The sequence below is a fragment of the Chamaea fasciata genome, unplaced genomic scaffold (genome assembly GCF_029207755.1).
Source record: "Chamaea fasciata isolate MVZ Bird 193981 ecotype frontalis unplaced genomic scaffold, bChaFas1.0.hap1 SCAF_5, whole genome shotgun sequence".
NCBI lineage: Eukaryota > Metazoa > Chordata > Aves > Passeriformes > Sylviidae > Chamaea > Chamaea fasciata.
In genome coordinates this window covers 70,444,453-70,459,840 of record NW_027094090.1, presented here as the reverse complement: position 1 = coordinate 70,459,840, position 15,388 = coordinate 70,444,453, and the positions used below count along the sequence as shown (strand labels likewise).

Below are 15,388 nucleotides of genomic sequence, written 5' to 3'. Positions count from 1 at the left end.
TGCTCTTGCTACCCATTTCTTGATCTTTTCAGGAAAATGCACCAAAGAAATATATTGTGGATAGGCTCACTCCCCAAATGCTGCATTACATCAGGCTAAACCGTGGTTAGAATAAATTTAAAAAACATTTAGAAGCACTTTGGATATTATTTTAGAAAATTACTTAGAATGAATTACCTAAGCTGCATTCTCAACCTGAAAACCATTTTGGGCAGTCTTACAGCTGAGCACTTTATGATCCGGTTTGCATCCTTTGCACAAAAACATTCACAACGATACTTCGGTGTTGGGGTGAGCCCAAAGGTGCCTTGGAAGCACTGAAAAGATAGCAAGGTGGGGCATTCCTCCTAGGTCACAGAACTTGACTGTCAGAAAACAGCCAGGCTTCCTGCCTGTGATGGTGTGTAACACTAGAGTTTATTTCCGGTTCATTTACTTATTAATTTCTTAATTCTCAACTCATTCATGGAAGTTCTTGAAAAGTCATTTTTGGGTTATTCCTCTGCTCCCCTCTATAAATCCTGTGCCAGTTCTGAGCTTTTCCACCCATTCGTATTTGTTTTTATAGTCTAGTCATCGATTTATAATTTTAAGATTTGCAGAGCCAATCTTGAAAAAACCCTGTGATCCTACAGGAGAAGTCCCCTTGATTTTACTCTTCTCTCTTGACATCTCAGACATCCTCAAATAGGAACATCCCCTGTTAGCAAAACTGCCCTGTTTGCCTTTCCCTGCTTCCTCTGCAGCAGTGTTTCCTACCAGACCTACTTTCTGGAGCCCTTTTGACAGCAAGCCATGATGCTAGTGCACAAAAACTTTGGATCTGGTAAAATGAGAGCATTGAGTCACCCAACAAGTGACTCTGAAAAGAAAGAGAGCTGGCTTAGCACACACGTGGCAGAACTCTGCCACTTCAGTCCTTTTGAGCAGAGTGTGGAAAATCAGAAGGAAAAAGTACACAGAGGACTTCTGAAAGGCTGCTGTGAACAGTGACAAGGGAAGTGTATTGCTTTGCGTCCCTGATTCTTTCTGCCGTGTACAAATAAACCCATAGTTCGTTATATTTTGAATAACCGAGCCGATCTATCATAGATCAGCCAACTGCAGAAAAGAGTACACGTGCTGCTCAAGGAATTGTCCTACATGCTGTCTTTTAAATCACATCAGGAAACCTCACACCTGTTTTCTTTTCCCTGACAAATGTTTCACTGGCTAGCTTACTGCTGGAGCCATCAGCACTAGCCTGGACCTCATTGGGAAAAGCATTAGCCAGGCATATGGAAACTCTGTGCTCCCTCACACGCTGCAAGGTAGCATCAGGCATTAATGGAAGTTCAGAGATTTTCCACTTTGAAGGAAGTGACTTTGTGGATTAACTTTTGCTCATGACAGTTGCACTTAGGAGCAACTTGCTGGTAGCCAACAAAAACACAGATAGAGAACAATACAGCATGTAAATCAGCAGTTTTGACAGCCAGAAGTTTGTGGCAGATTTCCCTTACAGTCCTGGTTTATTCTTCTAGAAAGGGTAGTAACATTTAAACAAGGTGCTCAGGTGCTTGGAAGCTATGCCATGAGAAACACGGTGTTGGTGGGAATATTAAGTAAGTTGAAATATGACGATTTGGCTGAAACTGTGGTCATCAGGCCTCAAAAGCCCCGTTGCTAACTTCAACCTCTTCATGAAACAAGTAGCTCAATCAACCAAACAATGAATCTTTTTCTCTTATAAAAATGAAAGAGCAAATTAATTTTAGTGTTGCTCTTGAGCTGGGAGTAGAAAGGGTTCTTTTCAGAGTGCACTTCAGTCTTCCAGTGTAGCTGTTAACTGAATTACAGTCACTTGCTCTGAAAGTCCTCATTTTGCCAGAGAACCCCACTCACTGGGATGATGTATAGGCTGGAGCAGCCCTTCCTGTGTGAACTCTTAGGCTTTTGTCTTAAAACAGCTGCCTATTGGAATGAATTCCAGTTTATGTTCTTCTTATTTCTCTTCAGTTCTGCTGTTTGCTCCAATACCTTTGTGGCAGAATTGCCCTGTAGGTAACTTACATGCTAAGCTGCACAAACATGAATACTTGTTAAACCTCATCCCAATGCAAGAAAAGTCATCTTACTGCTTTTCTCTCCTCTCTATGTTTTTTCTATACTAAGTCAAACATTTTTTAAAAAATGTTTTGAAGTTTTTTATTTTAGTTACGGAAATAAACAAGTAGCAATGCCTTTTTCCTTTGGAAATGTCCAAGGGTTGTTCCTTAATGTGAAAGGTCCTTTGGGCTTCTGTTCTGCAAAGTGCTGCTGGAGGTTTCTGTCTCAACATTGCATTTTGTTCTGTGGCATGAACTGAAGGAGGAAAGCCATGGAAGGAAGTTATCAACCTGGGAACAGCTACTGTCTGTATTATTTGGCAGTTTAAGGCACTTTGCTGCACTGTAGTTAAAAGGGGTAAGTGTGTGTTAATTTGCAGACTCTGTGATGAGATGAATTTGAGATGGGTGCTGGTAGTGACACCTGGGTTCTCTTGCAGGACTGAGCAAAGGTGGAAAGTTTCCAGCCTAAAAAGCCTTGCTTTTTTAAAATGAAAAACGCTTGTGTATTTCCCTGAGATGCATTTCAGTTTTCCTGAAAGTTGGTTCCTTGTGTTTTCAATGTGCCGAGTTGCGTACCTATTAGGGATTGTCTCCATATTCCATCAAACTAATCATTTTTTCCACGTCATCACTCCAAATAAAACTGTCCTGTGCTAGTAGAGTTGTAATGGGGAGGATGTGTTAGGTGTGCGTGGTGAGTGATGGAGGTGTCTCCCTAAATCCCTTCCTTTATTGTCCTTAAAAAATCACCACCATGACAGCATGTTTTCTGCCAACAGTATCACTGTTTGCTAACAATTGTGAGAACAGTGAGAACTGCTGAGTGAACTGAGATGTTTGGACAGGGCAAATTTTGGTAAGTACTGGTAGGAATTGTGTAAGCCTCATGCACAGCAAAGGGAAAGAATAGTATTTAGGGCCCGAATCATCCGCTGCAGAAGAGTTTACAGGTGGTGATTAGGAAGAAAAAATGCATCTCTGCTTCATGCCATCCACCTTCTGCTTTGCATCCTGAGCATTCAGTAAGCACCCCATAAAAAGGCACCTCAAACTCAGTAGGAAGAGGGATCATTCCATAACCTGGATAGGCAGGGCTTCCTGCTGTTATCGGTTCAGGACATGCTTATGTCAATTTAGGGAACTGATACAGAGAAGAGAAAGAGAAAAACATTTTCTTTTCTTATTTTAAGCATCACTGAAAGGGAAAATAGCAGATTGTAGTTATATGGGGACATATATTTTTATTTCCCTTAAGATAGACATGGGGAGGGGAGTGAGGTAGAGAGAAAGAGGGCCAACACATGTGCTAATTAAAGAACCCAGTCCTTCAGCAGAGTGTGTGTCACTGAGAGCCAAGTGTTTCTGGAGGAAGGGGGACAAATGCAATTAAACATGTCATTTTTGAAGGACAGATTTGTGTTGCTGCATGTGAAATGTGCATTGCATTCTTTCCTGTACAGTAGAAGAGATGCTTAACTTATAAACAAGTCACAAGCAAGAGGATATTCATACAACAGTTTGAAGTTAATCAAATCATTCATGTGCACCCACTGTTCTAGGAATGTAAAATCTGAACTTACTTGAGGCAGCTGAGGATAATTCAAATGAAAATAAAAATTAGCCACGCTTCTACATGAAGCAACCACCCAAGAGTCCATTTCAGCAAAGGTGCTCATGCAGCTCCTGAAGGGCATCTTCTGGAAAGTTCAAAAGTAAAGTACTGTCCAGAATTTCATCAGATTGTGTAGAGTGTTGCTTTTAGCAGCTATTCTTACCCACACTGAGTAATTGGTTATCCATCACCAGTCTCACCAAAATGAATAGAATTGCTTCTGAAGAACTAGAGGTGGGTGCATTAGCAGTGTTTGCCCCTCAGTGGAAAATGTTATGTATATAGTTGCTGGGAAACGCGTTGAGATATTTACCTTGGAGAGGGGAAAACTTAGATAAAAGTTGGTGCTAATAAATATGTAATGAGCAGCTGCGGAAATGAAATTGGTGGAAGTGTATGAGGAGAAAATAGATAAAGCTAACAGCAGCGGCTATTTTAGGGGCTTAGGTTTGCTGAAAGTATGGATTTATGTTACTTGAGAAATGGTATAAGCTTTCTAGATTAAGCAGGAGTCATGTGCTAAGGGAAACTCAGAACTTTAAAGATTATGTCTGGATGCAGGGGCATAAAGGACCAAAATAAGGTCATGCATGCTTCCCTGATTCTAGCATTCCCTAAGCCATGGATGTCTAACTTTGCAATCTTAATGTTTCTTTAAACTATTTTCCCTGTGTAGCTATTTACATAGTGACCCAAAGCACACATGACTTTCTACAGAAAATAGAACCGTAGTTGTCAAGTGTTTGCAATCTAAATTTGTGGAAGTCACAACAGGAGCTAGTAACAAACAGTAGGGGTAACTGTTAAAAACATACTGCTTGGTGCTTAGGTAGCTGTGGTAACCATAGTATGTTCCTAAAAGTAGATAGGAGAGCAGAATTTAGGTGGAAATACTACAATTAGAATGAAGCTGAGAATCCTGGAAATATTAACTGTGGTTATGTTGAATGCAATGTCTCTGTGTGGTTGAATTTGTTATGGTCATGTCATAAAGGGCATGCACAGATTTGTGAAGATGCTGGCCCAGGCTTCAACAGCTTGAATTGGTTCCAAGTTTGCCAACAAATTTCCTTTGATATGGTAAGCCATTTAGGGCTAGATTTTTCAAAGGCACTGAAACAAATAAAGATACATTGAAGCACTTTTCAAAATGAAAAATCACTGCAGGCAACTGTGGGTGCCCCAGTTTCCCACTTGGACAGTAGATTTCCTATTAGTTGCTTGTCATGTGCTCATACTGGTTTTTGCATTGTTAAGTTCTTTAGAGGTGGTCTCTTTTTTGGATTTTCAGTGGCAACTATGAAGGTTTCCTGGTGTCACAGTTTGACACAGGCACCCACGAAAGCCACTCACTCACCCTCCCCTGCCACAGCTGGGCAGAGGAGAGAAAAAATATTACATGAAGGCTTCATGAGTTGAGATAAGGACCAGGAGAAAACACTCCAAGGACAGAACAGGCTCAACTTAGAAGTACAAAGTGAATTTATTACTAACAAAATCAGAGGAGGATAATGAGAAGTAAAATAAGCCCTTAAAAACAACTTTCTTCCCCCAACTCCTCCCTCCTTCCCGCTGGCAGTGCAGGAAGACAGGGTGTGGGGTTTTGGTCAGTTCATTGCCCAAGTTCTTTTTCCATTGCTCAGGGAGAGGAGTCCTTCCCCTGTGACACCATGAGGGCCCTTCCCACAGGAGACAGTTCTCTGTGAACTTCTCCACGTGGTTCCACTCTCACCAGCAGCAGTCCTCCCAAACCTGCTGCAGTGTGAGTCCCTCCCATGGGCAAACAATCCTCCCAAAACTGCTGCAGGGTGGGTCACTGTCCCACGGGGTGCAGTCCTCCAAGGACAGGCTGCTCCAGCCTGGAAGCAGGGCCCCCTCTCTCCATAAGGCATCCCACTGGATCACAGCCTCCTCCAGGCATCACCTGCTCCAGCCTGGGCACCTCCCCAGGGGCTGAGGGTGGATCTCTGCATCCCTGTGGATCCCCAGGGGCTCTGGGTGGATCTCTGCATCCATGTGGATCCCCAGGGGCTGTGGGTGGATCTCTGGCTCCTGGAACACCTCCTGCCCCTCCTTCTGCACTGACCTTGGTGTCTCCATGTTGTTTCCCTCACATGTTCTCATCTCCGCTATTTTTGTTTTGATTTTCTTTTTAAATCTGTTACCACAGAGGCATCTACCATCACCTCTAACTGGCCCAGCCTTGGCCAGCAGCGTGTCCATCCTCAGAGCCATCAGGGATTGGCTCTGCTGGATGTGGTGGAAGCTTCCAGCAGCTCCTCACAGAAGCCACCTCTGTGACACCCCTGCTACCAAAAACCAGGCCCTGCAAAACCACCACACCTGGGTTTGGTTTTGGCTCTAGGTTACATTTGGTTGGACTTTCTCATGCTCCTAAAAATACATTGCCATTAGAGAGGATGATTTACTGTCCTCATTTTGAATGAAAGAACCTTGACTTTATTTGACCGTTTGAACTCTTGTGCATCTGCTTCCTTAAGGGGTGATACTTCTCTTAAACTAAATGGCAAGTCGTGCTTCTTTCGTTGTAACATGGGCTTGCCTCTTGATTCAAATAGCTTGCCAGAGAGATGAAAGTACGAATTCCTTGACTGCATAGAATTCCTTGATTGCATAGAATGTTTTGGCTCTCATGACATTTGGTGCTTTTTTATTTTGTGTGTGTTATGTGCCTTTTCTGTGCATGCCGTACATGGGCAGTTTTTCGTGCAGTATAATATCCTAGTTAATGTGGCATCCAAATTAAAAGGAAAATCAGGGAACAGTGTGATCAGTTGACACAATGGCAACAGTATGAAAAATAAAAGGGCCTTAGAAGATTGTATCTGTATCATTCAGACTAACATAAAGTAGATAAGGAGTTACAAGGTGAAATTCTAGGTGAATTGTAAATCCATTGGGAATTTTGTGAGGATTTAAAATACAGTTTTCTCCTTTAGGATATTACAGCTGAGAAGAAATCATCATGTAGAAAGACTGGCCAGCGGAGAATCTTGATAGCTGTATAAATTATAAGATTGGTGAGGAGGCATTTCTTTTTATGGATATATGTCCATTAGCAGAACAAATTGAAGGGCCTTGAAAACAGCTCTGATTTGCAGTCCGTTATACTCAAATTAGAAATGCAGTATCAAGAAGTTACAATCCAGAAAATATTGGAAGGTATGTCAGCTATATAATAAAAAAAAAATTGAGAGATTTAGCTGATGTAGTAATACCTTGAAAAGGAAAAAAAAAAAAAAAGAGGAAAACACCTTAGATGTAAAACTCAGAAGGAGGGCCTGTATTAAATGCCACTTGAAGCAGTTGTAGCTTGCAATTCCAGTTAATAATAATACTAAACATAACACGTTAAGATGTAGTAGTTAAATGAGCCATAAAAATGAAGAGTCCATAATTTGTATGATATTGTGTCAGGTAATTGGATTAAAATAAACTAATGTTTGCATTTATTTGTGTTTAGGAGAAAATGAAGTGTAGCTGAGTGCTGCTACATACATTCCATCCTGGAATGAAAATTACTTTGTTTTGACTGTGTTTTTTCTATATCCATGCAAACCATCTTCATCCTTCTATAGTTTTTACCTCCTTAATGCAAATGGGGTTGTGTCATTTGAAATTAGGGGCTGTAAGGCCCCTTGGAGATTTAAAGAGGAGCAGCAATTTGGAAAAAAAATGAAATGCAGCAGTCAGATTTAGGAAGAAAGGGCATTTTCCTAGTAAATGTTTTCCTAAATGGGAATTTTTCACTGTGGTGTTTTGCTCATGTGTTTGGCAGTCACTTGGAATCAAGTGCAGACTTAAGCTACATTGTGGGCTTGGCAATGACAATTTGTGTGTGTGTGGTGCTTTAGTTATATTAGCCCTGGAGGCAGAGTTAACACTTGCAGTGGGACAAGAGTATTTGCAGTCATCAGAGAACTTTGCAGTCAGCTTCAATAACATCACTCCATTTTTTTCACTTTTTTTTAACATTTTTTTTGGCAGCAAAGCACTTAGTAGAACCATCTGTCTTTCTATTAGTGTTTTTGAGTCCTGTTTTGAAGCTTCTTCGCTTGGCAAAGTCACTTTCATCCTTGGAAACCATTTTAAAAAAAGTTCTGTGGCTTTTTGCCGAAGAAGAGTACTATGCAAAAATTCCGCATGGCTGTTCATTTTTGTTCTAAAAGAATACAGTTACTTTGTCTTTGTCTTAAAAAAAAAAAAAAAAAAAAAAAAAAAAAGGCAAACCACAAAACCTCAAACAAAACAAACATAAAAGAAAACACCTGAAGAAAAGGCAGGTATTGGACAGCTCTAGGATAACTGAGTGCGGATAGAGAACAAATCACATTTTTTATTTATTTTTTTCTCTTGTAATTCAGTTGAAAATAGGTATGCCTTCTAATTAACAGGATCAGGATAGAAAGAAAAATATTGAAGTAACAAAAAATGGATCCAGCTAGTTCAGTGAGAGGAGATACATCTGCTCTATCTTCAGCCCCAATCCTAATCTCCCACTGCAAGAATTTCTGTCAACAGTGCTCTTGAACTCCATCCTTGAAAATTGTTTCAGGCTATAAAGACACAGTGAGCACACACAGGGCTGTTGACAGCTCCCAGCATAAATTAAAAGGGATGGTAATCCCAAATTTTGTATCACTGTTATGCCTGGTAATGGTGTTGGGTGAACCAAGACCAGAGATTAAATGAAAATAAAATTAGGTGCAAATGGTGTAGTCTGAACAGTGGCAGCCAAGGACTGGTGCAGGTTCTCTTTTGCCAGTTCTGCTGTCCAGGCGGTAATGAAGGGAGTAACACCTTCTTGTGCCCCTCAGCATAGAAGGTTAGCTATTGATCCTCTAATTTTCTGAGTTACTTAAGGCTACAGGCCGCAAAATAAATTGTAGTTTTCGAAAACTTATCTGTCTCCAGTGCCTCAGCGTTACAGCGCCATTATAAATCTAGATGAGCTGTCTTAAAAACTGAGCCAGTCTTTCTTTATTAACTGATCTGGTCAATACAGCGGGGGTTTTAAATTGAAACTAGTCATTTAGCATTTTAATCCAGCAAACTTTTTGTTTCTCATCTGTGTGAAATACAGAGACAACTTCCATTTCTAGCAATTAAAAACTATTAACGGGACTGGGTAAAAGCAGCAGCAGTAGACATTGTGCCATGGCCCACTTCCAGCTTTGATGACTAATTTCTGCATGTCTTAAGTCCCCTGCAGTATCCACTTACAATATAATATTTTCCACTTCCTGACTTGCATGGTTATGTAGAGTTGCTGTGCAAAGTTGAACGCCTAACACTTCAGACATAGCTGTTTTATTTGTGAATAAACTGTCTCAGCCTTTTTTCTGACCATCCCAGAGACTTTTATCTTTTGACATGTACAAATAAGTGCATGTGTATGAGCAGAAAAATAGTACCGGCTGTGCTGTGTGCTACTTATGCACTTATTTTTCCTTCTGAGGAGGTGTCTTTGTGTTTGGGCTTAGTCAGGGTGAAAGCTACTGTCTTGAGACAGATACTGCTACACAGTTCAATAAAAGAGAAGAAGCTACCCCCCTACAGTCAGGGATAAGTGAGTCACCATGAACTGTGGGGGGAATAATTAAGTGTGATATAGATGTGCCTTAGTGAAATATTTCAGTTTATTTTGGATTAATGTAATTCATATGAAGTGTTTGGTAATGAAGATGAAGCTCAACACTTGATGCTCCTTGGAACACCCCAATAATAGGAGGTGTATTCAAACCAGACCTCTCAGATCAGACGTGAAAGAAAGCTTATTACCAGACATTGTCCCCCCCAAAAAAAATTCTGTGTTTGATTTTCCCTCTCCTGTTCAGCAGGTCCAGGGTCAGCTGCCTCCATTAATGATTCCCGTATTCCCTCCAGACCAACGAACCCTAGCAGCAGCTGCACAGCAAGGATTCCTTCTTCCTCCTGGTTTCAGCTACAAGGCGGGATGCAGTAAGTCCTGTAGATTTTTTTAGCTGGAAGTGGGTATAGGGCACAATTTCTTGCCACTCTGTGTAAAAATAACGCCTCGTTGATGGACAAAGCCATTAGCTTGTGGAAATGAGTGCAAAACAGAGGATTAGTTGTTACAGTATGAAAAAAGCTTGTCAGAGATGAAGAATAACATAACAACATAACAGCCAAACATCTCACACAAGAGGTGGATTTGTGCACCTTCTCTCTGACAGGTCTTTCTGACAAGTGAACATGCTCATGACCACAAACTTGCATCTGAAGAGAAGCTATTTGAAACTTCCCAGTAAATTTCAACACTGTTGTAAGAAAACATGTTTTTTTCCTGAAGCAGACTGCTTGCTATTTGTGAACTGAGGGCCTATTCTTCACACAGAGCTCACATTAATCTCAACGGAGGTTCTGCACAGAGATCAAAGATAGCATATGCCTTTCAGATTGATGGGCTAACACAAACTCTCAGGATATTTGTGAGAGCCTAACACTAAAAAATACAGCATCAACTTTTTAAATCTTTAAAAGATTTGTATTGTTCTCTGCACTCCTCAATTTTTTTTTAAATTTTATTTAAGCCTTCTATTGGATCTCATGTTCCTGTCAACACAATGAGAATGAATACAAGTTAAGAAATAATGAAGGAACTTTATTTCTGTAAATAAACTTAGCTAGAGCATGAATTTCATAGACTTGTTTTCGTGCACTTGTAGAACTCTTTTGCCATCAGTTTTCTACTAAGTTATGCGGGACTTGCTTCTCCTACCCTTCTCTGTCTCTGGTATGGGTGTTTGTTATGTCCATATCACTGTATCCATCTGTATCATTGACTAACTCATTAATTCATCAGTTGGTTTGAGTTACTCAGCACTAGCCACTGCTGCATTTTTGTAAACTTAGAACATAAAAAGATTTCTGTAGGTAAACTGGCTTAGCCCACAATTTCAGATTTCTTTCAGCTTCTGAACGTCATAGACACAGTACTTGAGCACTAACTCAGTTTCTTTGGCCACTAACGCCTTTTCCTGATATTTTACAGACTGGGACCACTATTGAAAAGTATCGTTCCAAACACTTCACATCCCTCAGCAGCTGCAGTGCCAAAACATAGTCTCATTCAGTTCTTCCACTGATTTCACACTCAGTCTCCCTCGACTGGGAGAAGTAGTGATTCACATTACAGAATGTGTAACTTTAAGCCACACTGAGTATGAACGCTACCATAACTGTATGTCTGGAAAAGGTCAGGAAAGCACCCTGTTAGACATATGTGGCAGATTGTATTAGTTCCATGTTAATGAAGTCTGGTTTGGATAGAAGGAGTTGAGGTGGTTTCTTCCCTTCTTTGTACTACATGCCCATTAACTCCATGATAGTTCTGTAGCTCCCCACATCTATGAAAGAGATTTGACATTACATGTTTGTGTAACCTTGAAAATTAAAAGGCAGAAAGAGCAAAGTTTCTGTCGCTTCTGGAAGTGAGGCTTGGAATTAAGGGTATGCCAAGATGTAGGACTGAGCAGAAGCCAGTGGAAAAAGACAGCTCTGTGTTTGGTGGTTGCCTGGCATGTTTGGCTGAATTTGACCGAGAAGCTGAGGAGAAGTGATAAGTAGTCAAAAGGGTTTCTTCCTTTCACTCACCATCTAATGTAAACAAAAGCTTGCATACACATTTAGCTACACCTAGAAAGCTTCACCCAGCTGCCTTACACCTGGCTGCCTTCAAACCATAATGTGTTCACATCAAGCTATGTTTTGGACAGACCATTAAAACGTATTTCTTTCATTTTTTTGCTTGCTCTACTGTATGTCAGTCCAGTTGGCAAAGACCATTAACCAGAGAGCTTTGGATAAATTTTTTTTTATCTCCTGAGTGATTTAGGAGACTAAACCTTCATCTTAAGGGTGACAAAGACTCTGGGATCTAAGTCTTAGGGGTATTTGCCAAATTCTTGCACTGCAAACTTTAGTGCAGTCACCTGTGCTGGCTTGAACTGAGCTGAAGTGGGTTGCAGTACCAGCATTGTACTGTAACAGAGAATGTACAGCAGATTAGTTTGCTCAGATTCTGAATGTGTTAAATGCCTGATTTTCAGAGTTTGCCTTTGGGAGCAAAGCCGCCTTAGGAACTTCCAAAGACCCCACTAGCAACATCTACATGACTGCCATTCTGTGTTTTAGAGTTAGTTTATGTGCCTGATGAAAATGGAATCTCACTTCTACATCTTCCCAGTCGTTTTGGAAAACTTGCCCTTCTTTCTGGACTGATTACGTTTTTCAGAATTGTTTTTTGTGGCTGATCGATAGAAATTCTCTAGTGATTATTCTGTTATTTGTTAGCATTAACTACCTGCACATAGGAATGATTAAAAACTCCACGTGACAATTCAGTTTTCAGTTGCAAAGAACAAAAAACTATCAAAGTTTTCACATAGTGTTCCTCAAAAAAAGTGAAATTTGAAAATTTGGGAACAGAGAATTATTGCAACAACCAGTATTTTCATAACTGGCTAGTGATGCAGAGTTCCTTGACTTTGAGTATCTTTTGGAGACACATTCAAAGGGACATTTATGCTGTTCTGCGCCCTGCCCCTGTGAGAAGTCAGATCTCCAAAAGGAGACATATAGGCCAAGCTTCTTGGTTAAGCATTCTCAAACTTGCTTCTGTCCATGCTGGGACAGCAAGGACTCTGTTAAAATTTCTTAAACTGAGATGGTTCTTTTTCATGGAAACATGTTGGGAAGGGATTAAAGAAGCAGCCTGGTCACATGGTAACCTTTGTCAGGGGGCTGTGGTTGGAACTGGTGGCCTCCTCAGCCAGCCCAGTTGTAGCTGGAAGAGAATGTGTGGTCAAGCCTCAAGGTCAGCAAAAGAGAAGAAATGATGAATAGTTGTACTGCTGTTTTATTTTCATTCAGCTTAGGTATTAAAACCTAAATAGCTTATCCAGCGCCTTCTGATTCACCTGTACCTCCCAAGAGAGGGTCAGGTGTAAGTCTCCCAGTGGTTTCAGAGTGTGTGTGTGGGAGGGTTCCTCAACCAAAGGACTCATGACTTACCAGCAGAGACTGGAAAGGAAGAGCCCTGTTTTCTCTACGCCTACTCTTTTTTCTGAGCATTTAGACTGAAGATAACACAAAAGTAATTGTAACAGTTCGTAGCAGTGGTCCATTTAGACTCGTTTCATGGCAGATACCTAAGGAAGACTGGAAGAGCAGGGTGGAAGTGTACTGGTACTTTATCCCCCATCCTTTGCCAGGTTGCAGTGACTGAGGACTCAGGGGCCTTTTTAACCCAGTGGTGGCATCATTGTGTGACGTGTTATTGAAAACAAAGAGTTTTTCTCTGCTTGGTTCCTGCCTGATCGAAAACATTCTAGAGAGATGAAATGCTCAAAAAAATACAGCAATATCAGTCTCTATTATGTGCAGAGCAAATGATTCAATTATGCTTTTCCAAATATTTTTCAAAATTGGGTAAATAAAGTGAGGAGAGGGGTAAATATTTTCTCCATGGTTACATGGCAGGTCATGGTCTTTGGCTTCCAATTTGATGTACTATATTTCCCTTTCTTTCTTTTTCTCCATAGCAGATCATGCTTGGGAGTGGCTTGGGTTTTCATTTTGTTTTGTTTTTTCAAACAGATGGTTTGCATTACATAAGGGACAATTTACACAAGTTGACACTTCCCCTTTTTTCTCTATGGCATATTGTGTGGTGGTAAAGTTGGCAGAGATGAAGGGAGGAACTTCTATTAGGATTACATTTCTATTTGAGAAAAAAAATTCATAGTCTGTGGTTCCAGTTAATTTGTAAGCTCCATACCTAGATATAATTGCATTTATAAAATATTTAATATTATTATTTACAAGCAAATAACTTTTTCTTATGAGAAAAAAAGTTGGCAGTATGTGATGGGCTATATTGTCTCCAATTAGCAAGGTAAATACTGATTGCTTACTTATTTCCCCTAGACTTAGTTATTCATGTAATGTGTGCTATTTGAAATATAAATGTTTTGATTTTTTCATGCCAACCTTTTTATGTGTATTTTATTATACACATAATATGTAATTTTTAGATAGATGTATAATGCAAATCTTTTTATAAAGGGCCGATGTTTCAATGTTAATTGTTAACTAAGTTAGTGACTGGCAGCATGAGCAAATTTTGGGAGTTGACCCCTGTATCCCAACCTGTATTTAAACTGGTTTCAGCAGAAGGCAAGCACCTTCCATTTCAGCTGATGCTGAAATCAAACAGTCCTGTTACTGCATTTCCCAAAGCTTCTCCCACATCTGAGCTCCGCAGATTGGCTCAGGTCATTTAACCCTTCATTTCTCCTCATTCTGTAACCTTATCACTTGTTACTCCTGCTGTTGCTAGTTCAGCTCTACTTATGGTACTTTCCAGATAATAGACACAACTCCTAGGATTTTAGCAATGGCAAGGGAAATGTCAGCTCTGCTGAGGTCTGAGGAGCTGTTACTGTTGACTTCACTGAAGTCAGATTTCACACCAGATGATACAGATCTGCTAGGGCCACTCTTAGAAATAATTAGAATTTATTTAGAGCTAATTAATATTTGAGAAGTGCTTTGAAAGCATAAAAATGGTGCAAGTGATAGAAGAGAAGAAGTTTTGTATTGTGCCCTTTACAAACTGCATAGTTCTGCCTCTGAGCAAGCTGCTCATCAGTCATAGGTAGTATGATCATTTTATTAATGCACATATGTATGGATTTGTGGAATATTAAAGCATGGCTGTATCTCCTATATAAGAGATACTGAAGGGAATGAAATAAAGGTTTGGGAAAGCACGAGGGACTGCTTCTGGGGGCTGAGATACAAAAAAGGCAGAAGGAGTTAGGATGAGAACAGTGTTCTCTGGGTCTTCAACAAATCTAAGTATCAGCATGGACCAGGTCAGAAAGTTTCTGTGCTTCTATGTTTGCAGCACTCGCTGTCAGTAATTTCCAAGTCTGCTACCCAGAGTAGCCCAAACTTTGATGGGTCTTCCCTAATTAGTGATGCTAAGTAAGATTAATTTAAGAAACTGCACTCTGGCGCTTCTTAAAACATTTAATCCTCGTGTTAAAAGGGAGAGGAAATGTCGACTTGCACCTAAAGCAGTGTGGTGTGTTCTGTCAGTCCTGAGGCTTTTCAGGATGATTGAAGCTGTTGAATGCCATATAATTTCTTCTGTAGAAGATGAAGAACAGTGCACCTTGTTTTCTAAACTAAGGTGTGCAAGAAACTGAATTATTTGGAGATTTTTAGGGTTTTTTTTCTTTTCTCAGGAAACAACAGTTGTCAAGTCTTTATTTCCAGAAATGGTATTTACCCCAAGTACATTTTCCAGGTTACTGACAGATTCTCAGGAGAGCTTCTAGATAGCCTTTTATTTGCTGATACCTGTGTTATTTTTATGGTAATATGGCAAATTTTGGAAACAAGAATTGTTTTTCTTTGTCCATTTCTCCTGTCCCCTGCAGATAATTTGTTGTAACAAATCATACTGTGTTTGCAGTCAGATGTTGTGAACACGAGTTTTTTTGAAAGCACTTTAATCGCTATTTCAACCGTATCCAATTGGCGGGGAAGATCTGAATGTACAATAGTTTTATATGTCTAACACATCAGCTTGTTGCTGCTGGAAGTGTTCTAAATAAAATAATTCACAGAAAGT

General features: G+C 40.2%; 1 protein-coding gene across 11 annotated transcripts in view; it reads left to right on the top strand.

Moving 5' to 3' along the window:
* The window catches only part of SOX5 (SRY-box transcription factor 5), a 455,968-nt gene that overhangs the window by 345,561 nt on the left and 95,019 nt on the right, over positions 1-15,388 (top strand). For 7 of the 11 annotated variants that reach the window (XM_066184389.1, XM_066184390.1, XM_066184391.1 and 4 more), the window contains one exon: positions 9,561-9,684. In XM_066184389.1, coding sequence (XP_066040486.1) covers positions 9,561-9,684 — 124 coding nt within the window. The remainder of the gene's footprint in view (positions 1-9,560; positions 9,685-15,388) is intronic. The other 4 variants (XM_066184396.1, XM_066184394.1, XM_066184388.1 and 1 more) reach the window with 1 other exon arrangement.